The sequence below is a fragment of the Suricata suricatta genome, chromosome 11, assembly GCF_006229205.1.
Source record: "Suricata suricatta isolate VVHF042 chromosome 11, meerkat_22Aug2017_6uvM2_HiC, whole genome shotgun sequence".
NCBI lineage: Eukaryota > Metazoa > Chordata > Mammalia > Carnivora > Herpestidae > Suricata > Suricata suricatta.
In genome coordinates, this window is record NC_043710.1 from 99,126,600 (window position 1) to 99,150,572 (window position 23,973).

Below are 23,973 nucleotides of genomic sequence, written 5' to 3' on the forward strand. Positions count from 1 at the left end.
CAAAAAAAAAAAAAAACACAAAATTATGGAAACGGGAAACAAAAATTTGTACAAAAAACATGACATTAAGCCTAAAATGCATGATTTTTAGATCCATAAACTTGATACAAGTTGTCCAGAAATTTGCTAAGCTTTCTACCCATCAACTCAAACAACAAAATCTGTTATAATGTCCAAAATATTAAAATATATTATTTCTACCAAGGAAATAAAAACAGTCAGTAATGACAACTATGTGATACTCATTCTGTAACTTTTGGAAACAGTATATAAAGTTGCTCTCCGATACTAACTTGAATAAGAGCAAAAAAATAAAAAGCAAGACAGATCTGTTACATCAGGTAAACTGTGAACATTCACCTGTGCGAGCTGTTCGATCCGCTCATTCACATCAGGCAGCATCCATGCATCCTCACCCCGGAGTCGTTTAAGTTCCTTACGTTGTTCTTCCTTTTCAAAATTGGCTTTAGCCTAAAACGATGCAAAAAGAAAAATTAATAACTGAGCCAACTGCTTTTCGCCAAAAAAGTAAAACAAAATCATTTTCCACTTTCATATAAAGTCTCATAAATCACTGTCTGTCCCCTGCCAGGAATCTGCTTTCACCAAAGTATAGGAAAGTTAAAAATAGGACTTGAATCTCTTGTACCTTAAGCATCCCACCCCTACTGCCTGGGACCTCAGTGACTGTGAAGAGAATGACCACGCCTTCAATCTGCGAGGCCAGAGCCTTCTACCCATGCCCCCGACATGCTTCAAGAAGAATCATCTTTCTAAAAGCAAATAATCATGTTGTAATTTGTATTCATCTTTCAACAATTAGTCAAATAAAATAAGTTCTTCATTGGACGTTGCTTTTGCCTTTTCATTCTCTCTCCAAACTCCAAAGCTGGTTTTCGTCCTTCTCAAACTCTGTAGATACCTCTACTACAAAAAAGTTTTTTTAAGTTTATTTGTTTGTTTTGAGAGCGAGAGGGCCTGAGCGGGGGAGGGGCTGACAGAGGGAAAGAGAGAATCACAAGCAGGCTCGGCATTGCCAGCACAGAGCCGGATATGGGGGCTCGCATTCGGGAGCCTGTGAGATCATGACCTGAGCTAAAATCAAAAGTCAGTCGCTTAACAGACTAAGCCACGAAGACGCCCCTTTATTATAAAATTTATCTTAGCTTACAAACCCTACTCCCTCCAAAAACTGCCTGAAAACCCAAAAAAGCAACGATGACGAATATTATACGTATGTAACCTATGCTGAAATCAGAGAAAAATACCGTTACACTCCGCCCCTTACTATCCAGCTAGAGTCATTATGCCATTCCCCTCTACCAGCTCCTTCTCGTCTGTATTTATTTAAAAGTCTTTCATCTGAAGCAAAAAACAATAACCCTCACTTGTACCCCATGCTGCTCTCCCGTCAAAACTTTCCCCTTCACCGCCACACTTCTTACATCTTGTCAGATAAAAGTTTACTTCCTCCATTCTTTACAGGTAACCTCTGTGCATCTCAGTCTTAAGTGAGAAAAACAATGTTTCTTAACCCTTCTCGAGTCTCTCCTGTCAATCCTTGCGTGGGTCGGTAAGAATTTACAATAACCCCGGAACTGATATCCACAGTAAGACAAGAACGTCAAACAGTCTGTTGCAATGTGCCTCGCATGTGTTTCTGAAAACGGAAATCTTTATTTCAGATACAAGAAGGGCGAGGGCTGAGGCTGTGAAATGCGCTGGGAGGGTCATCAGTGGTGGAGTCCCTCCCAAGGACGCTGCCCTGGTACCCAAATGATGGAAATATCAAGAATGAAGTAATTTAAAAATACGTAAAGTCAGGAAAGAAACAGATCTTCCTAAAATAATGAGCAACTGAAGACTGCCAACGCACCTACGGAGGCGGGAGATAAGCAAGGGTTTTTGCGCCTCTCAAGGGACCCCCAGATTGAGGTGAGGAGACACTGAGGTGGCGAGAGGAGAGAGGGGGTTAGGACAGCCAGACGCCTAGTCCCCAGGAACCGTCCTCCCACTTCTAAACGACCCCAAAAACCCCAAAGCGGAGATACCTGGCGCAACACCTCGGCCCTGGCAATCCTGGTCTGTTCTCTCCGTTCTTCGATACTCCTCTCGCTTTCAAATCTGCCACTGGTGGCCGCCATTGTTGTTGTCGTCGCAAAACTAGGAAGCCGGCACCAAAATCTCAATTTACGACTGTCGTAATTTAATAACAAAGGGGTGGGGACTTCCGCCTGGAAGGCTAGGAGGCGCGCGGCTCCGCCTACAGAGCCTGCGCGGATGTGAGCGTCACTTAAGGCTCAGGTGCTGTCACCGGGTTTCAGAGAAGACTTTGCAGAATCCAGAGAGGACTTGCCCTCCCTTCGCAAACTCGAATCTCCCCTAGCAGGATAAATGTCACTGTGCGTTGTTACGCGCTTCCCACGACACCAACGGCATTTTCGATTTCCTATTAAAATCTACAAGTTAGAAGCTCATAGAAGTTAAGTCCCTGCATCTCGAAATTTTCCACCAAAGTGCCCTTGTGAGCAAAGACTCACTGCAGGAGGGATGGCCTGAAAGGGGGGCAGGAAAGACCAGTTGCTGTGAAGTTGCGATGCTTTGATACAATTCAAGAAACCTTTTTTTAAATAAAGACGAGCCTTACACCTACTTACCAAGAGTACGTGCTGTATACTTAGGAAAATCAACCCAGAACAACCAACATTGAGGCCTAGTATAGTAAAACTATTGGATCTTAAAGAAAAAACCATATCTGGAGAATACAGACGGAAAGATTGATTCATTTCTGTTTGTAAATGTAAGTGTGGCGTCTGTAATCAAATACGGGGAGATTAGTTTCTAAAAGGTTCTGAGGACAAAAAATAGGTTATCCCCTGTGACTTACGTATATATGTTTATGTAGTGTTTTTAAATCGTTTTCACTTGTTCATTGTTGCGATAGTTCATTAAGTAAAAGCAATAATTTCACCTATAAAATAAACTAAAATAATGATAATAAAAAGGAATTCATGTGTGTGTGTGTGTGTTATACAACAAATAGAATGAGGGAAGATTGATTCAGTTTTAAGAGAAAGGAAATCAGATTTGCATTCCATTTATTAGGTCATCTTTCTCTTCCACTTCCTCTCCTCTTCATTCCCTTCCTGTTCAGATCAGCCCTGAAATCATTCATGGGTGGGCTGAGCAAGGTGTTCATGTGTACAGGGCAGTGGAAGGAATGCTCCCAGCACAAATGGGTTGAAAAGGGTGCTCCTATGGCAGAGGGGCAGTAACACCAGGGTGTCAGGACCCTGACAGGGTGAGGGAGGAGTGCATCCGTGTGGGAGGGTGGCCTGCTTTCCACTTTTGGAGCCTGAGTGAGCTTACCTAGCACAGGATGTCATGGCTTGAGTGGGAATGAGGAGGGCCTCCAGGCCAGGAAGGGGACTGTGATGGCAACAAATACTGGTTCCATCTTGGATAACTGCACAAAGAAGTTAATATATTAGCTTTATCCCTGTTCTAGAACAGAGTTTCAAATATGGAAATGAAGGGGACACCTGGGTGGTTTGGTCGGTTGAGCCACAGTTCTTGATTTCAGCTCAGGTCATTTTCCTAGGGTTGTGGGATTGAGCCCTGGGTGGGGCTCCTTGGTGAGCATGAAGTCTGCTTTGGATTCTCTCTCTCTCCCTTTGCCCCTCTCTCCCACTCACGCTCTGTCTCCAATTTTAAAAATACAATAAAACCTTGGATTGAGAATAACTTGTTCTGCAAGTGTTCTGCAAGATGAGCAAACATTTCTAATTAATTTTATCATGATAAATGAGCAATGAGGTGCCTCCTTAGCACAGTAGGCAGCCCGTCAGTCTCATAATCTGAAGATAAATAAGCAATGTCTTGCAATATAAATACTATGTGATGCCAAATGCCACATGATTCTGAGCCAACGATTCTCTCTGTGTAAGGTTGTGGGTGATCATCTCCCATGCTCGGGTGCTCAGTCTCAGGACACGGTGTTTGGCAGAAATCCATGATTTCTCAGAACATTGACAGGTGCCCACAAGTGGCACTAATGTATTTTTTGTGACTTCAAAGCACCTATGGACAGTCCTTTGCTTTTCTGAACAAAAGTAAGCTTAGGAATACTTTGTTTCATTCAAGGTCACTGGATAGGTTCCTTGTTAAAGTTGCACGAAAAGAAAGAGATTTTATTGAGCCGATAGATAGTGGTGATTCCACTAGGGATAGTGAAAGTCATCTTACACAGTAACCCTCCTCTCTCGTCTCCCTCACACCAGCCATGAAGGTTTTCAAAGGTAAGTGCAAGCTAATTTATTTTTCTTTATGTTGTGTATTTTCTTTACTTTTTTGTATTATATTACAGTATTGTAATCATTTTTACGTGGGTATTTTTGGTTTGTGGAACAAGTCATCTGCGTTTCCATTATTTCTTATGGGGAAATTTGCTCTGATACACAAATGCTTTGGATTACAATCATGTTGCTGGAACAAATTATGCTCACAAACCAAGTTTTACTGTATATGGTAATGAAGCAAACTCTAGTGGACACTGTGGTGTTGAACTGGAGTTGGAGGTACCTGTAAGCACTCATGTTGTTAGTTTTTATGGGTAGATATAGAAATACAGACATTTCTGTGTATCTATATCACCTGTCTCCCCAGCTCTGTCCATTAAAAGGACCTGGGAACAGCAATATCCCAATGTTAATGACCGTGTCTAATGCCCAGATCTTCACTTTGACCATTTTGAGGTTTACCTGAGCCCCGAGCTCCTGAACACAACTGTTGCTTTAGAGGTCAGGGTAGGAACCCGCCTGCGCATTTGTGTTCCAGGAAATGGCTTGCTGTAAAGAACCATCCTTCCTATGTGATTTAGATAAGACTTGCTCATGGCCTTCTCATTTACCGTGACAAAAACCCTACAAAGTCTCTCCAAAGTCCCTTTTCTAAAAACAATAAATGATTAGCCGAACTGTTTCCCCGCTCATCAATCTGCACAAAATACCCACTGACTTGACCAAGCTTAAGTCATGCTTCTCCCCTCTCCATAGGTCCCTAGACTCTTATTTGTTGTATTTCATTGCTTTGACTTCTTTCCTTGGATTCCTTCTGACTCGTCCTTGACTCCCTTCTGTAACTATTACTTCCAAACGCTTTTATTCCATTCATTTGTTTGATTTTTTTGTTTACTTTTCTTCTTCCTCTGCTTTCCTTAGGATATTTTCCAGGTTACCTCTCTCTGAAATTTTTTTTTAATTTCTGTTTTCTCCAAAGTTCTTTGAGAATTCTTTTTATAGCTTTTGTTTCCTACTGCTTGTTTAGAACAATGAATTACTATTTTCCTCTATTTTATGGCTATATTTCTCCATATATCATTCTCTAGCAATATGATAGGCAAATTATTATATTTTTTCCCTTTATAATATCCTATATGATGGTTCACCATAATCCTTTTCGGCGAGATGGGTTATCTAGGAATTTTAGGAGGATATGTGGGGCCAGGATTACTTATTTCATGGCTCTAGGACGCCTTTTATCACTGTTGTGATGATATGAAAAATGTGGTTTCTTTGTCTTCACCAGCTTCCCTCAGGTTTTTATATTTCCACTCTCCTACATCTCTGCCAGTACTATCTGACCCTTCTGTCTCCTTTACCAGAAGAGTTCTTGCCCTGATCAGTATGTGTTCTATTATCAGAAGCTTCTCCTCTATGTTTTCTGGGAGAGCCTTGAGGACCCAGGCCTCCTCGGCTCAGTTCTTACCTCAGCCTCTTTGTACTCATTTACAGATGGCACTATGCAAGCTGATCCTAATGAAAAAATACCAACCATTGTTTCACTCTCCAACCCTTTTCTGCTTAACAATTAAGGGGTGGGCAATCTGTCTCTGGAAGTCCTAAGATGTAACCCATAAATTATAACTTAAAGGTTAACTTGTTTTTCAAGATACTGTTGCTAGATCCCACCCTTTAACCACAAAGTTCTCGCTTCTGTGCACCTGCTTCACCTCCCTTTCGGACCTATGACTGGTCACTTCAAATCTCTCCTGAGACAAAGAACTCTAAAATTGATAGGTCTCTGCCAAATCGTACAGTTGTGTGTCAGAGCGTGATTGAACCCCATGTAATGCTGTAAACTATGATTGGTTACCTCAGTGATGACCTTTTCTGCTTTGCTATGACCTACATAACTCCTGAGCTTCAGATCGGTGGGGCGCTCTCCTGAGGAACTGCCAACGCTCGGGAGGAGCCGTTCGGCCGAACTAAAATAAAACCCATTCACCATCTCCTTTCGTGTCCGTGGGTTTCACTCTCGGTGACTCGCTTCAGTAGGGAAAGGTCTAACAACACTAAATCATCCTTTCCTCTCTAATCTTTACGGCATGGATGCTGGGTATGTTCATCACATCTGCATTTACGAGGCACACAGGAGACTAAGAGACCCATTTCCCAGTGAGTCCACCCTGGCAGTGCTTGTCTAGAAACTGGCAGATGACCGTTCCTCTGGTTGAGCACCAAAGCAGCTGACTTCTACTTAGAGACCATGTGGTCCAAAATCACATCACCCACCTGGCCCTCGTGAGTTAAATGCTGATGTGTTTCACTTTACTTCATTGATTCTTGATTAATAATTGATTTTTAAGGTGAGCGATGTCACCATGATGAACTCTTTCACTATTGTCTAATGTCTTGGTAGAATTGCTTTGAAAATACTCACTCTCCCTCTGTCTGCTGTGTTCTGATGACCATGAGCCCCAGAGGGCTGCCACCTGACAAGTTCACTTCCACCCAATCTTTACACTAAAGTCTAAATTAGCAGGATACTGGGAGAGCTTCAGGTACTAGGGAATTAGGCCGTGACTTTTCACCCAGCATTTGGTGCTCTTGGGGGTGAATCTGGCACAATGCATTTTTTTGCATTTCACATCCCCACTTGCTGTGTTCTATCTGCATGACTAGACTTCTGAGGTTTCTGGTTTTCCTCTACTGGGGCAAAACTGGAGCTGGATTCTAGGACTGGAGCCTGGTTCAGCACCTCAGCTCCGCTGGGGGTGGAGGGGGGGACTCTAGGCTCTCCCTTACCTGCCAGCCTCTTTCCTGGGGCTGCCCCCTGGTTTCATTATCTCACCATTTTGCAAGGATCACCCAACCTGTATGATTCTCATCTCTGCCAGATAACTAAGATTCCCCACAAGTCTTCCCCTTGGCCCAGGTCTCTTGATAATGACCCTTGCCCTAGGCAGAGCAGCACCGGTTACATTTCCTTGATCTTAGTGATTTAAGAATGCTGTTTCTCCATGGAAGTGACCATATCTCCTCCCAAGTTATAGTTTCTCCCAAGCCTTGCTACTATTCACTTGTGCGCCCCACTCTATGGAAACAGGATACCGATCCCATCCATCTCGGGGGGCTTCAGACTCCCACTGTTAGGCCACATGAGGTTTTCATGGGTTCAGGACCTGTTAGCTGAACCTACAGTCAGAAGATTTTTAGTCTTGTAAGCAACAAAGGCAGGAATAACAAAATATTAATCTCTATTTCCCATGCATAAAGTTCATTGTGTTTTAAGTACCAATCCATAGTAATGGAAGGGAGTAATGACATATTTCTGTAGAGCACTGTCCTAAACAGCATATGCTTTGGAGCTTAATTATTCTCCCCAACAGCAGATGCACTTTGCTACTTATCCTGCATTTGTAATTTTATTGAAACGAGTCTGCTTTCCCTGAGCACTGAGCCTTATAATCATAGAAGAAGACATCACAAAGGCTTTTCAGTGCCAGGGGCCGGCCTTGGCTTAGATATTTAGATGAGATGCTTACTATGAAAATCCCATACATCTGTGAAGAGTCCGTTGTGACCACTTTAGGACATCACGTAACAAGAGCATATGGTGGAATCGGGTGCAGGTGGGGTGGAATTTAGAGCGAGGCATTGAGTATGTGGACAGTGATGCCAATGAAATACTCCTAGAATAACAACAGGCAGGAAAAAGAGACAGAACACATTTATTTGGTGACAACCTGTTGCAATGTTGACATGTTCAAGCACTATGCTGTTTAGCTCACAGTGAAAAAAATTGTATAACAAAATAGTTAATCAGGATGTTGAGAGAGGGCAGGGAAAGAAAAAAAGAGAGAAAATGAGAAGGTGGAAGGAGAGGGGAAAAGCTCACACTTGCCGAGTGTATTGCCAAGAACAGTGCTAAGCAGTTTATGTGCGTTAGCTCCATGAGGCCTTCCACGGCCCTGTGAGGAAGGTCCTGTCGTGACCCTCATTTTCCCAGGCGGGCGATGCAGAAAGGTGGTGTTCCATAAGAATCCAAGACAATCTGATTCCAACATCAGTATTAGTCCCATTTTCTGCCACCTTTCACAGTAGAAAGGGCAGTGATGTCAAGTGTAACTTGAACAGAACATCAAAGAAGAGGAAACATTTCTTGCAGTGATTGAGCCCTTTGAATCTTGAACAAAAGATGGTGACGGTTTGAGTGCTAAATGCAAACTAGGGGCAGATCGTGAAGATATATTTATATTTATAATTTTTTTGATATCCACATTTGTTCATCTGCTTTTATTTCCCATACAATGCTTTTAATATTTTTTTGAAAAATTTTTAATGCTTATTTATTTTTGAGAGAGAGAAAGAGAGGGGGGAGGGGCAGAGAGAGAGGGAGACACAGATCCGAAGCAGGCTGTCAGCACAGAGCCTGACGTGGGGCTCAAACTCATGGATCATAAGATCATGACCTGAGCCAAAGTTGGACACTTAACTGAGTCACCCAGGCTCCTCTCTCACACGATAAAGCTAGGTGCTTTAATCTTTTTTATTCTTCCAAGATTTTATTTAAATTGAAGTTAGTTAGCATATAGTATGGTAGTGGTTTTAGGAGTAGAATTTAGTGATTCATCACTTACATATAACACCAGTGCTCATCCCACCAGCTGCCCTCCTTAGTGCTGATCATTCATTTAGTCCATCCCCACTCCCCCCCCCTTTGTTCTCTGTAATTAAGAGTCTCTTATGGTTTGCCTCCCTCTGTGTTTTTATTTTATTTTTCCTTCCCTTCTCCTATGTTCATCTGTTTTATTTTTAAATTCCACATGAGTGAAATCGTATAGTATTTGTCTTTCTCTGACTAACTTATTTCACTTAGCATAATACATTTGAACACCATCCACGTCACTGCAAATGGCAAGATTTCATTCTTTTTGACAGCCAAATAATATTTCAGTGTGTGCGTGTACCACATCTTGTATCCATTTCTATTTCCATTTTAGTTCAATCTTCATTATGTACAACAGTAGGTCAGTGCACACTATGTTTTATATAAATGCCCCTACTTAACCAGAGGTGAACGGGGGTGCCTGGGTGTCTCAGTCAGTTGAGTGCCCAACTCTTGGTTTCATCTCTGGTCATGATCTTGTGGTTCATGGGTTGGAGCCCTGCATTGGGCTCCGTGCTAATAGTGTGAAACCTGTTTGGGACTCTCTCCCCCCACTTTCTACCTCTCTCCTCTCTCCTCTCTGCTGCTGCCCCCACTCGAGCTGTCACTGTCTCTCTCAAAATAAATAAATAAACTTCAAAAAGAAAAAACGGAAGTAAACTACATCTGAGGAAAACCACATGATAGAAAGGGAGTGGTCTTTGGGAGCCTAGAACAGGAAAAAGCTAAGAACACTTATGAGCCATTGTTCGAGAGGAAAAAGCAGAGAAGATTTTGACATGCCAATCACCAGAGCAATGTGACCCGTGAACATTTTGTCAGTTTGTAGCACAGCTGTGATTCCCAGGCCATCATGGGCCACACATCTCAGGATTCCATAAGCAACTTTTGAAGACTAACTCTACCTCCTAAGAACTCAATTCTGACAAGGGAGTGTCTGGAAATATAAGTAAGAACATATAACAAATATTTTCAGTTGAAGTTCAGTCTCTAGAAAGAAAAGTCTTCCAGACGGAAACAAGAGGGGACTTGATCAGTCTCCTATAACCTTGGGTACTGAGGCTCAGTCCACTGCCTCTGATTAACTCTGGCCTTCCGGTCAAGAAGGAGTTTCCGGACCTGCAAGCCTGAGGCCAAAACCTGGACAGTGATGATCACCAGCCCACCCGCCCCCTCACGCTGGCGGTCTTGGCTGGGAGGCAGCAAATCTCATTGCTTTTAACTGCAACAACTTTTATAATTCCCCACGATGTACTAGTTTATGTTAAGTGAGCACCGCTGGTGAGCAGATGCAAGACGCCTAGCAAAGTGAACACAGTCATTCCCCAGTGAGTCCGTGATCTAAAGAGGCGACTCAGGACGCCGGCCAGCACCTCAGAGTCACATGCGACGAGGCCCTGGCATAGGGGCGCGAGCTCCACTTCTCCACAGCTTCTCCTCCTTTCCTCCAGCTCCAGCTTTTTGTCATGACTCATCTTCTCGAAGGAAAGTTCCAAGGTCTGCATTGTTTTCCTTTTACCTAATTTCTTATGGAACCATTTCCCACAGGCCCCCCGAACCCGCCTGATTCATGGTGTCAACATATCTTCAGAAAATAAACAGAAGGCATTTAATAAGAATAACCGAACCCGCTATCCAGGGATTCTGCTCTGAAAACCCATCTGATGCGCGAACGTGTCGCACATGTCCCCTCAGAGTGCTCCGCCACATGGGGTAATCGTGTTGCAAACCCCGCGCCCAGATTCCAGCCGACACCCAGGTGCTGTCATGAACAAGCTTCGCTGCAGAGGAGAGCATTTGCCAAAGCAGGGGCGAGGCCGGGCGGGGGGAGGTACAACAGGCACGGGGTAGGGTAAGGATGCCTTCCTAAGTATTTTCATCCCTCAAGACGGATTTCCAAAGAAGTACTCCTAGGATTGTGGCATCCAGCTTTACTGTAGATTTTCACTGAAGGTTGAGGTTTCCTCCGCCAGTGCTGTCCAGCAGAACCTTCTGTGATGATATAAATGTCCTGCACTCTCGAATGTAAATACGGTAGCCACCACTAGCCACGTGTGGCTACTGAGCACTTGAAATGTGACCAGTCCAACTGAGGAACTGAATTTTTAAGTTTTATTTTGTTTTAATTTTAATAACCATGTGTAGTTGGCGGCTACCATATTGGACAATGTGGCTCTAGAAGAAAGAAATGGTTAAGATATCGTCTGTGCCAGAGAACTACTGTAAAGTCCTCTCCCGGGAGGGAGGCAAACCATGAGAGACTGTTGAATACTGAGAACAAACTGAGGGCTGATGGGTAGGGGGAGAGGGGAAGCGGGGTGATGGGCATGGAGGAGGGCACTTGGCGGGATGAGCACTGGGTGTTACACGGAAACCAACCTGACAATAAACTATAAAAGAAAAAAAAAGAACAGTCCTCTCCCTGCTTCCATAGCACTCAGCATTGGAGAATAGTGACAGTGTAACTCATGGTGATCAGGACCAGGGGGGTGACAATAATTTGTAATTTCTTTTTGTCATTCAGTAAACTGTAGGAGACCAACAGCTGCCAAAGGCAGCTGTTTAGGACCCATGGATGTTACCCCATAAGCAAAAGGTTGACCTTCATAAAACAGGCATTTGTCTTTCTCTGAGTAACCTGTTTCACTTAGCATAATACTTTCTAGCTCCAACCCTCTTGTTGCAAATGGCAAGATTTCATTCTTTTTTATGGCTAATATTCCACAATGTATGTCCATATCCAACATCTTCCTTATCCATACATCAATTGGATGGACACTTGCACTGCTTCCATGGTTTGGCTATTGTAGATAATGCTGCTATAAACACTGTGCATTTGTCCCTCTGAATTAGCCTTCTTGTATTCTTTGGGTAAAGACCCAGTACTGTGATTCTTGGATCATAGGGTGGTTCTATTTTTAATTTTTTGAGAAACTGCCACTGTTTTCCAGAGTGACTGCAAACATTTGCATTCCCAGAAACAGGACGGCACGAGGTGAAGCGGGGGGTGGGGGGCAGAGAGAGAGGGAAACAGAATCCGAAGCAGGCTCCAGGCTCTGAGCTGTCTGCACAGAGCCCAATGCAGGGCTCAAACCCATGAATTGCAAGATCATGACCCGAGCTGAAGCCAGATGTGTAACTGATGGAGCCATCCAGATGCCTCATCAGACCTCTGTATTTTTTTAATGGTTTTTTTTTTTTTTGAGAGACAGAGAGAGACAGTGTGAGCAGGGGAGAGTCAAAGAGAGAGGGAGATACAGAATCTGAAGCAGGCTCCAGTCTCTGAGCTAGCTGTCAGCACAGAGCCCAATGCGGGGCTTGAACCCACGAACATGAGATCATGACCTGAGCCGAAGCCGGACGCTTAACCGAATGAGCCACCCAGGTGCCCCCTCTCTATTTTCAAAGACTGCCCAAGTGATCCTGGTGTGCAGGGAGGAAGAGAAGCCCCGGTCTAGTCAAATAAGACTCTGAAAACGATGGTGTGCACATTTCTGCTTTCGTCTCTTTGTAATGAGCCCCTTTATGGTTGTGGAGACCCTTACCTAGTCTTGAGTGTACCCCTACAATGCCATCTCTTCCATGAATCTCTCTCCGGGTTCCCCTAGCACGAGGTTATCCCAGACCCTCTCCAAATTCTGACACCGATCTGCTCCACCTACACAATCTCTCGTTATAGCTCATCAATTATCACTGATTTCAGGTCTGGCAGTCCACAACGTCCTGCCAATCTCTCCTCTAATCTTTTCAGTTTTCTGTATAATCGAGGCTGTATCTCCCCCAAGTTACAGATGAAGAAACTTCTGGCTCAGAGAGTGTTCTTCCTCCAGGTTCACACAGTTGGTAAATGACAAAGTTGCATGCTGTGCCCAGGCCTCCCGAGCCTCATGATTTGGTCAGAAATATTTAAGACAGGAACAGAATCAAATCCCTTGCTGCACACAAATGTTACTCCAGGAGCCTGTCAGTATGCACACACCTCAGCCCAGCCTCGGCTACCTGCACAGGTCCCTTCCGACACCACCAGGTAATTTTTAGGCAGGTGCTAAGGGGCCATATTTGAGGAAACTGCTCTAGGTGAATACACACCACATGGAGATTGTAGGAAAACCTACAAAGGGCCATATTACCCATGTAAAATGATAATTCAACAATAATTAAGAATTAATTAAGGAAAAAACATTTTTGGGGGCAGTAGAAATCACAGCCCCTTTGCCCAAGAGCGTTTTCTGTGTTAGTTGCTTCTTAAAACCACAGCTGTCGGTCTTCCAGACCAGCAGACAGGGCGTTGACCAAATGACTGCTTGGTGGCCAGTGTGGACCTCCTCCCTCTGAACTGTGACAGGTGCGGTGGCTTTATATTTGCCCTTAGGGAAGCACAGAAGTCACATGCAGCACTTCTCATTTCAGAAGGGCTTTGGAGGAGTTCATTTGGCTTGAAGCTTTCAAACCAAAATTCCCTTATGAGAGACATTTCACTGACTTTCTGCTCAGTTAACTAGGGTAATGTTCTATGGCTTCATGGGGAAAAAAAAACCACCCCTGCCTCCTAGATTAGAAACAGGACCACCTGCTTCTGTGGAAAATGTTTCCAGTATTTTAAATGAGACCATCTCACAACAACCTTGACATTCTGAAGAAAATGTATCACCAGAATAAAAACTGACACTTGGCCTTTTGGCATGAAACTTCTTCTGCAGGTCAAATATGTCAACAATATCCTGACTTACGTGTGCGAACTTTGTGTCGCCCAAGATTCATGGGTCTATTTATTTCTCCAGTGGGACTTTTATCAAGGTTATTCTCTAACCGGAGGCAATAGATCTTTCATTCCTTCAGGGAATCTTCCCTCGCCTATGCAGCATTATGTAGAGAAAGGACACAACACTGTATCCGATGAGCCTTGTGTCTAGTTTAAACTGAATTTTAAAATAAGGCTTTCTATTCTCTTGAGCACCACTTGGTTTCAGAGCTCAGAGAACTTCTGTTTTTTGCCCTTCCCAATCCTCTGGTTTCTGACGAAGGTCAGGAGTGTCTGGCCAGTAATAACAGTAATACTGAGGATAAGCCTACAGGGTATTGGCAAATTACCCAGCGCTGTGTCTTTCTCTCTGAAAAGAATTTTCCCCACTCTCAAAACAATATTGAGGCTTTCTTGTGCTTTGGGAAGGGGAGTGGGAAACTAATTAACTTTCGGGTTTCAAGCCAAAAGGGAGTTAGTTGTAGGTCAGACATGGTGAAAGCCAATCCACGTCTTTTTCCTGCTCTGTGCCCCAGGAAGCTGCCCTTCATGGGCTGTATCACTGGGCGTCTTTGCTTTCTGATTTCCTCTTCGGTTGAGCCAGTGAGGGACACAGGCAGAAGACTGGAGACAGGAAAAGGAAGAAGGAGGGGTATTTATTTCCCTGACTCCCTGCTTGTTTGGCTGTAGATTAAATAGACTGTGTTCTTCTATCAAAGGCCACTTCTGCTGTAAGGTGGCCCTCTCCCATAGCCACCCTCCCCTGGTTCCAAAAACTATCGCCTCCCTCTGGTCTTGTTACTTCCTGCCTGGGGAGAGTTACGGCCCCTAGCTGCTGCCAGCCATGGGGAGCTCTCTGATGGTTTCCCTTACCCTTGCCCACACTTTTGTCACCAGCCCCTTCAGTAAAATTTCCTAATTAGAGTGTGTCATCTGTGCCGTTTGCTGGACCCTGACTTACACAAACAGTAACCCTTAAATAGGCCATAATAATACTGAACTTCTTACTAATCTTGGTGTAAAGACACTGGGTCTGCTTTTATTCAAATTCAGAAAGTAAAGAAAGAGACTTCTCAAATAAGGTGATAAGTAAGGCAGATCTGATTGAAACAGATCTAACTTTATACCCCTAAAATAAATGCCTTCTTTTCGGATGCTGAGACAGTGAGAAAAACTAACCATATGTTAGGTCATAAACCAAGCCTCAGGAAATTATTAAAAAGTAGAAACAGCACAGATGACATTCTCTAATCATAAATGCAGTAAGAGGAGAAAAGTAAGGAATTTTTGTAAAAATTTATTATAAAAGCAGAAAATAAACATTTCCACTATGCCTGGGAAATTTAAAGGTCTTTTTTGTAATTAACTCTTTGTCAAATGAAAGTTGTCATATTTCTTAAAATCAACCATGATGGAAACATGACATTATCCGAATCTAAAGAAGAGCTTAGAGGGGCACCTGGGTGGCTCAGTTGGTTGAGCGTCTGACTTCGGCTCAGGTCTTGATCTCACAGTTCATGGGTTCGAGCCCCGCATCGGGCTCTGTGCTGACAGCTAGCTCAGAGCCTGGAGCCTGCTTCAGATTCTGTGCCTCCCTCTCTCTCTGACCCTACCCTGCTCATGGTCTCTCTCTCTCTCTCTCAAAAATAAATAATAAAAAAAATTTTTTTAAGATTTTAAAGAAGAGCTTAGAGGGCAATGGAAATCAATTCAAAAGGAAAATGGAAATAAATGAATTAAGCATGTGTCTCAAAAAGAAAAGCAGAAAGAAGGATGGCAGTGAGTTAGAAAATAGGAAGACAATATTAAAAGACAATATTAAAGAATAAATCCAAAAGCTAATTCTTTAAAGAGAAAGTTGGAAAACTACTAACTGAATCAAGTGATAGATAATGGGGCAAAGTACGGAAGCATGGAGTAAGCAATGAGAAGAAAAAGTAACCACAGGAAAAGAAAGTTAAAAGAATCATAAGAGACCGCCCTGCTCAGCCCTGTGTAAATAATTATGAAAACCTGAGGAAAAGGGATAATATTCTAAGATACAACATCTCACCTCAGATGAAGCAGAAACCCTAATTACATTTCCATAGAAGAACTAGAGAACTTGCTGAAGACTATCCCTAGCCAACAAAACAAAACAAATCAGAAAGGCCCAAACTGCTTCATTAAAGAGCTGTACCCATCCCTCAAGGAGATCATCCCAATGTTGTTCAACCAGCCCCAGAGCTTGAGGAGGGAGATGGGGGGAAGTGGGCAGGTGGAGAGAAAACTTCCCTATCAGTTTTATGAAAAGAATATAACATTGACACTAAAACCAAAGACTCCAAAGAAAGTTACAATTTTTGTTCATGAATAGCAATGCAAAGATCCAGATTAAAGTATTCACCTGCTAAAACCAAACACACATGATCAAATGGTGAACACTTTTCAAAGATTGAACATTAAAACATCAACATAATTTATCAGGTTATAGATATAAGGAAAAATAATTACATTTCATGTCTTTGGGTGCTACAATAGCACTTTGAAAAGTTAACATTCTTGGGGCACCTGGGTGGCTCAGTCGGTTGAGCGTCCGGCTTCGCCTCAGGTCATGATCTCACAGTTGTGAGTTCAAGCCCCGTGTCAGGCTCTGTGCTGATAGCTAGCTCAGAGCCTGGAGCCTGTCTTCTAGATTCTCTGTCTCCCTCTCTCTCTGACCCTCCCCTGCTCATGCTGTCTCTCTCTCTCTCAAAAATAAATAAAACATTAAAAAAATTTTTTTAAGTTAAGATTCTTGTTTAAATAAAAGTCAATAAAATAGACTTGATACTAGAATAAAATTTCAGCCATTTCAGCCTCAAAACAAGTAGTGTGTTTAACATGCTTAGAGGAAATCACAAGAATCATTTCCAGTCAAGAATAAGACAAAGATGAGGCACCGGGGTGGCTCAGTTGGTTAAGTGTCAACTTTGGATCAGGTCACGATCCTGTGGTTCTTGCATTGAGCCCCGCGTTGGGCTTTGTGCTGACAGCTCAGAGCCTGGAGCCTGCTAAGGATTCTGCGTCTCCCTCTTTATCTCTCTGCCCCCACCCTACCCACTCATGCTCTGTCACTCTCTTTCAAAAATAAATGTTTAAATATCTTAAAACAAAAAACAGGCTCTGTACTTACAGCTCAGAGCCTGGAGCCTGTTTCAGATTCTGTGTCTCCCTCTCTCTCTGCCCCTCCCCTGATCACACTGTCTCTCTCTGTCTCTCAAAAATAAATAAATGTTTAAAATTTTTTAATAAAAAAAGAATAAAACAAAGATAATCACTATGTCCACTGTTTTACTGGAGATACTGAATATCACAAATAAGAAAAATAAATTAGAGTCATAACAATTATAACAATTATAAATTAGAGTCAGCAAGACAGAGGTCACTTTTGTAGCCTAATCATGGAAGTGACATCCCACCACACTGGGGGCATTCGAAGCAAGTCACAAGGTCCAGCCCCACAGAAACGGAGGGATCACAGACGGGCATGAATACCGGGAGGCGAGCATCATCAGGAGCCGTTAGCTACACAATCCACAACAGGAAGATGTCGGAAACTGGTATACAGATGACAGGGTGGAGAACAGATAATACACGGATGGGGTGGGAAATTTTATTTTATTTTTTAAATGTTTTTATTTATTTTTGAAAGAGAGACAGACTTCAAGTGGGGGACAGGCGGAGAGAGAGAGAGAGAGACAGAATCTGAAGCAGGATCCAGGCTCTGAAATGTCAGCACAGAGCCCAACACAGGGCTCGAACCCACAAAACATGAGATCATGACCTGAGCCGAAGCCGGCACTTAACCGACTGAGCCACCCAGGCACCCCACTCCCAAAATTTTAAAGTAACGTACAGGTTATCAGTGAAAGGTAGCTGGTGGTGAAGCTAACTAAATAACTTTTCTGTATTTAAATTTTTTTTGAACCATGTGAATACATTACCTAAGATTTCTTATTTTTTCTTTGTTTAAGTTTATTATTTTTTTAGTAATCTCTGCACCCAAAGTGGAGCTCGAACTCATGACCCCAAGATCAAGAGTCTCATTCCAGGGGTGTCCTTTATTATTTAGGTTTTCAAATTAAAAATTCATTTACTTTTTTGGTAATCTCATCATTCTGCAGGAGCTCTCCTGCTTTTATTCTCCATCAGTAAATCCAATTTGCTTTTTTATTTTTTTAAGATTTTTAAAAAATGTGTTTTATTTATTTTGAGAGCGAGCATGTGTGAGGAAAGCATGCACACAGGCAAGGACAGGAGGAGCAGAAAGAGGGAGAGAGAGAGAAGCCCAAGCAGGCTCCACATGGTCAGCACAGAGCCCAACTTGGGGCTCGATCTATAAACTGGGAGATTGTGGCCTGAGCCGTAATCAAGAGTAACTGAGCCACTCAGGTGCCCCAAACGGGTTTATTTCTTTAGAGCACATGCAGGATTTGTAATTTATGTAAGGACTTGCACCTTGTTTGCTGTCGGTCCTTTTCTCATAAATCTGGAGGTGCAGGCAGTGTGTTTCCGGAATGGAGTCCCCACTGGGGAGTAGTTTAAAAGGGCTCAATCAATCGGTTGAGCATCCAAAGTCAGCTCAGGTAATGACCTCACAGCTTGTGGGTTCCAGCCCTACTTCGGGCTCTGTGCTGACAGCTCAGAGCCTAGAGCCTGCTTCGAACTCTGTGTCTCCCTCTCTGCCCCTCCCCCACTCTCGCTCTCTTTCTCTCTCCAAAATAAACAAACAACAACAACAAAATAAAAATAAGAAAATAAAAGGGCTGGAGAGGCTGGGACGGATGTTTGAATACGTGGTTATGAGGTCGTACCTTCTGGGAGTCGCAAGGAGCTGTGACTTTGCTGCTAAAGAAGTCACAAGTCCGTGTTGTGGTCTTGGTGTGAAAGAACCACGCTTTGTATTTAAGTGCAGATCGAGAATCCAAAACATGGCTTGCTCCTCATTATTAAAAGAACCAACTCCCTAAATATTTCTCATTACTCCAACAATACTGTATTGAGCTAGAGTAATCGAAGAAAAAGTGGAAAGCATTGGAAATGTGTTCTGGTGGTTAACCCAGCCGCACACCAGCAGCCAGGGGGCGGGCTCAGTGGCCCCAGCATAGACCGTGTCTGAAACAGCAGCTGCCGGTGCCGTCACCACGTGGGTACATTTATGACCATCCACTGTCATTTGTCAAGGTCTGCCTGTTTCCTGTGTCGGCCAAGGGAAGGCCAGCGGAATGGGGATGTGGTTCGAGCCCTCGGTGGGGACACTGATCTGTGCAGTGCCTTCAGGAATGTGCTGCTGCTGTGGGTTCACTATTTTCCTCAGGGAGGCAGTTCTAGTGGCTTCCACTTGGCCTTTCCTACAATCTTGGCCCTTACTCCACGGGCAGGGAACCCAAACAGGGACTGTGGGAGCTGAATATTCCAAGAATTCATTCTGGAATCAGGCAAGTAACCGCAAGATGGGTTCGGGGCCCGCTGGGCTCACTGTGAGACAGAACTGACCTAAAACTCCCCTGACCAGCTGACCTCCATGAGTCCCTGCTCTTCCCGATGAACCACATGCCGCCTGGGGTCTCCCAGAACGAGCGTTGGTTCTGGCCCAGTGTCCAGTGATCCCCACAAGGTCTGATTATTTTCTTTCCCCCAGTGTGCAGTCGCCCGGTCAAGGCCTATGTGTCCCTATGAGTAAGGCTGAGAGGAAGGTTCAGAGCGTAATAAATTTTTAGCAGGGAACCAATGTCCTTCCTCAAGGGGAGCTGGCCTCCTCTTAATTCGAGGGGTGCAGGATCTGACTAAGCAGCTGAGACTCTGTTTTGGTGATTCAAGTCAGACTTCAACTATAACTTTTCTGCTGCTACTGCTCAAGTAAAAATTTAGTAGATTCTCATCGAATTGTCTTGTAGGGACACCATGGTCAAAGCCAGCACCTTGGCCTCCTGGAGCCAGATGCTACTGACTGTTGCTTCCACTCTGCCGTCCTTCATAGGAACCGTGCCTGTCGGGCCCACCAAGTTTTCCGTCCGCCTCAGGCAAGGATTATCACTCCGTGAGCCAGTAAACAAGATTGCATCTGGAGGCTGGAGATTGCCATTTCCTGGTCAAAATAACTGTGGCGACTGTCTTGCTGAGCTAGCCGTGAGTGGCCAAGGCACACAAAAGATCAAAACCGTATTCAGTGTTAGTTCTCCATCCCCCAAGATTGCTGAGGCAAAGTCGGGGCGCTTCTTTGATATGCATTTGACTCTGTAGCCTGCCTAGGTCAGCTTGCCTTGTTCCCCCCCCCCACCCCGTGAAGACTATATAAAGAACAGTTCTTTGAATAAACACTCTTTCGCCTGATCGGAGAACCGTGAGTTCTGTCTTTACTCTTTGCGTCTCCCTCTCCTGCCCCCTTTCTCTCTCCCTCCCTCAGGAGAAGGACCCGCGACGATTCTCCGCCCTGCCGGTGGGCCGAAACAGGTACCCCCCCCCCCATCGCCCGGAGGAGCGGCCCCGGCCATTACGACAATTGGTGTCTCAACGCGGGGCTCAGTAAAGTAACGCCCTGAGTTCGGGTTACGACACGTGCCCACCTTGCTTTGGCAGTCAAGTGCAGCCAATGAGCCCCTGCCACCCAAGAATCCAAGTACCCCCCCATTGCTTTGGGGGTCCTAGTTCACTGGCAGCTCTCCCTGTAATTTCAGAGAAGAGTGGGCGCAGAGCTCTTCAAGGAACCTAGGGTCTCCTCACAAATCTGAGATCTCCTCGGAAGTCCCCGGCCACCAGCACTCTTCCTGATGCCATCATTGCTCCACATGGTGCTGCGGTCTCTCTGGCTGCTGCTTGGAGCCAGCACGGTCCCCGTTGCTCTGCCTGCCACTCGAGACACTGCTACTGACCCCACAGGTATGATGGTCCTGGCCAGAAGAGGCTGTGACACCATTTCTGACCCACCAGAGAGCCTCGTGGTGCCAGTGCTGCAAACCCATACTATGTAGATTCGCTTGCACCCTCTTCTGGAGGGGGATCCGTAGAATCCTTGTTATCTGCAGCCCAGCAGCACTGGTCATTCGGGTTAGTATAGGCCAAATTCCCCTTGGGAAAATGTCTCCCCATTCCCAATCCTGTAGTCTGCAGTGCTGGTGCTACCCAGAGGTGCACAGGAGGACCCTCATTGCTTAAGCCAATCAAGGTACCCCTACTCCTCTGGCGACAGTGATGGGTGTAGACAACTGCACAAAACCCAGGCCTGAGCCAATCAACACACCGTTCTCCTGGCCAGAGTGACAGTGCAACAGACCAGAGATGACCCTACACCACTGGCCTTATGACTGTAGAGCCCAGCAGCCAGTGACAATCCATAGGGAATAGTTTTTTCTTTTTTAAAAAAACATTTATTCATTTATTTAGAGAAATGGAGAGAATGCAAGCCGAGTAGAGGAGGGACTGATGCGGGGAGGGAGAGAGAGGATCCCAATCAGATTCTCAACAGCGCAGAGCCTCATGGGGGACTCAATGTTATGAACCCGTGAGAGCATGACCTGAGCTGAAATCAAGAGTCAGATGCTCAACCAACCTGAGCCACCCAGATGCTCCGGTTTTGTTTTTTCTTTAATTGGCTAATGTTACCACAGGTCTGCCTGAAAGTGCAGGGATTCCTTTACTATTGGTTCAATCACTCTATTTAACAAGGAGATGTATTAGTCTGGCTTATTTCATTGTCCAAGAGGAAAAGGGGGAGTTTTCTGTAGGAAAATACCCACCATCCTGGTTGACACTTATCATACCTATCCTAGTCCTGCCCCAAGGTCAACCACATATTAAGGAACATACCACGTACTCTCTTTGGTTTTGCTTACAGTCTTTTTTCCACATAGATGGAGAATACAGATACGTCATCAAAAGGGCTGGATCAAGGACTGGTTCAGGAAATAATCTTACAGACATACTACCCCCTACACACACACACACACACACACACACACACAAACACAAACACACACACACACATACCCTGGGGCATCTTTCCACCCCAATCTATCAGTGCCTCGGGTGCTTGGACTCTGGGCTGTCTTAACTATCTCACGAGGATAAGCAAGGTAGGGGGGAGGGGGTCAGTGCCTAGAGTCTATAGCTTGTGAGTTTAAGCTTTTTTTAGGAAATAAAATGGACCCTCTCCCAAGGAAGATGTGTACATGCACCGGCCCACAGTTAAGTGTACAGTGTGGGTCAGTCACAGACTCTGAAACTCAGTCACGGAGCACAGGGTAAGAATTCCTTCCTGAACTCTACACAGACCTCTCTTAGCTATTTATGCTCATCCTTTAAAATGACTTTTAAATGCTTTTATTTCCTTAACTGCCCTGTTTTCCTTGCAGGAAACTACAAAAGCCAGCATGGACATTTCTTTAAAATTGCATTATAGGCTTATTCACCATTTCTCATCATTCAGTTACCAACTCCACTGTCTTCTGCAACAGGGAAGACAACAAGACTTTGCACCTGACAATATCTGTTGCTGTTTCTTTTCAGGGGTTTCCGGGAGCCTGTCGGCAGAGGCCAACAGAGGCAAGGCAGCGATGCAGCTCTCAACTCCCTCCTGCCACCACTGTTTATTCCTGCGTCTGCAAAGGGCATTTGAAGGTTATGGTCATGCACACCCGGCTCTTCTCAGGGAAGCATTTTCTCCTTAGTGGTTTTACTAAAAATAAAGTGCCATCCATTACCTGCCTTTCTGTTGCTTACACTACTTTGGAATCCCTGGGGTGTGTGTTTATCTCGATCTAACGGTCCCTAAAGGAATTTATGATCACGATCCGTGCACGGCTTTCTATTTCTGGTTTCAGACACTGCCTGCACATCTAGCTGCTCAGGAGCCTGAAGGACCTGCTGGGTTTGTCTGCAGATGTTACCAGGACGACGGGCTGGGGCAGCGCCACGAGGGATCCGTGCCCACGAGCGAGGAGGGGGAGAAAAGGACAAGAGAAGCCGCATCTGAACGACAGGGCCCACAGGACAGACCCGAGTCGCTGCACAGCGGCTGCCCTCTCACGGGTGTGCTGACGCCTCCTACTCCCCACATCCCACGGCGAACCCATCAGAAACGCTGATGCCTCTGCCTCCAAATCACACCTCCACCAGCCTGGTATTTTTGCCCCCACCTCCACTGCCATCACGCTGTGGCGCACCAGCTGCCACCTCCAATCTGGATTATGGCCGCACCCTCCATCCTGTCTCCCTCCGTCCACCCGCACCCTCGAGTCTCACCTCCACCCAGCGGCTGGAGCAGCTCTCTGAAGACGGAGCTGAGATCGTGTGGCCGGCCCACGCAAAACCAAACGGCTTACCGTCTGAGAGTAAAATCCGGAGACGTCCTGGTCCGCCCTGCATGGTCAGCCTCCCTCCCCAGCAAGTCTCGGACCTCACTCACTCCACCGGCTCTCACGCAGTCCCCCAGCCACACCGGCCTCCCGGTGCTCCTTCATCTCAGGCCTTTGCATCGTCTCTCCCTCTGTCTGGCGTGTTCTTCCCCAGAGAAGTACACAGTTAATCATCCCTCTTTTCAAGTCTTCACTCAGATGTCATCTTCTCACAGACAATTGTCCTGCCCACCCTTTTAAAAGCTGGGACTCATGTGCCCTCCCACCCTTAACCCCTTTCCCTGCCCTGCGTCTTTTCTCTATGGAGGAAAACAACATAATATACAGCTGACTTACCGTGTCTATTGTCCATTCCACATGACATGGAACTACGCCCTCCAATGAGACCGTGAGCTCCACAGGCATAGGATCCTTCCATGTTCACTGGTGTATCCAATATTTAAAATAGGGCCTGGCACCTAGTAAGCAATCAATAAATAAGCATTGAATTAATTAGTTAATTAATGCCTATATCAAACTAACCGTCACACACACATACACACACAGGTTAGGAAAGGTAAAGACCAGAGTATTTGCTCTCAGAGATGCAATTAAGCAGAGGATGGGGAAGAAATGACCATCTGTTATGTAATAAGTGCTATCAGCACTTTACATGCAATCTCATAGAACCCACCCGGCAACTTGCAGGTAAGTATTATTGTCCTCTTTACAGACACATGTTTCCCCAGGGTCTTACAGTTGGTAAGTAGTGGAGTTCAGTTTCAAGTTCACGGCTGGCTTAAAAACATTTTATTTGTTCTAGAACCACTAAACCAGTCTGCCTCAGGTCAGAAGGACACCAAGGAAGAGTATTTAGCAAGGCAGATGCTGGAAAGTAGATCAGGCACAGTTTCCACCACACTCTGCTAT

At 44.8% G+C, this 23,973-nt stretch overlaps 1 protein-coding gene across 1 annotated transcript in view; it reads right to left on the reverse strand.

Moving 5' to 3' along the window:
- Positions 1–23,506, reverse strand: part of CWF19L2 (CWF19 like cell cycle control factor 2) — a 159,673-nt gene extending 136,167 nt beyond the window's left edge. The window contains exons 1-4 of the mRNA XM_029956562.1: positions 23,401–23,506; positions 3,370–3,466; positions 2,052–2,163; positions 361–471 (exon numbers count right to left, since the gene is read on the reverse strand). Of these exons, the coding sequence (XP_029812422.1) occupies positions 361–471; positions 2,052–2,163; positions 3,370–3,466; positions 23,401–23,482 (402 nt within the window). The 5' untranslated portion in view covers positions 23,483–23,506. The remainder of the gene's footprint in view (positions 1–360; positions 472–2,051; positions 2,164–3,369; positions 3,467–23,400) is intronic.
- Between the last annotated feature and the right edge of the window lie 467 nt (positions 23,507–23,973).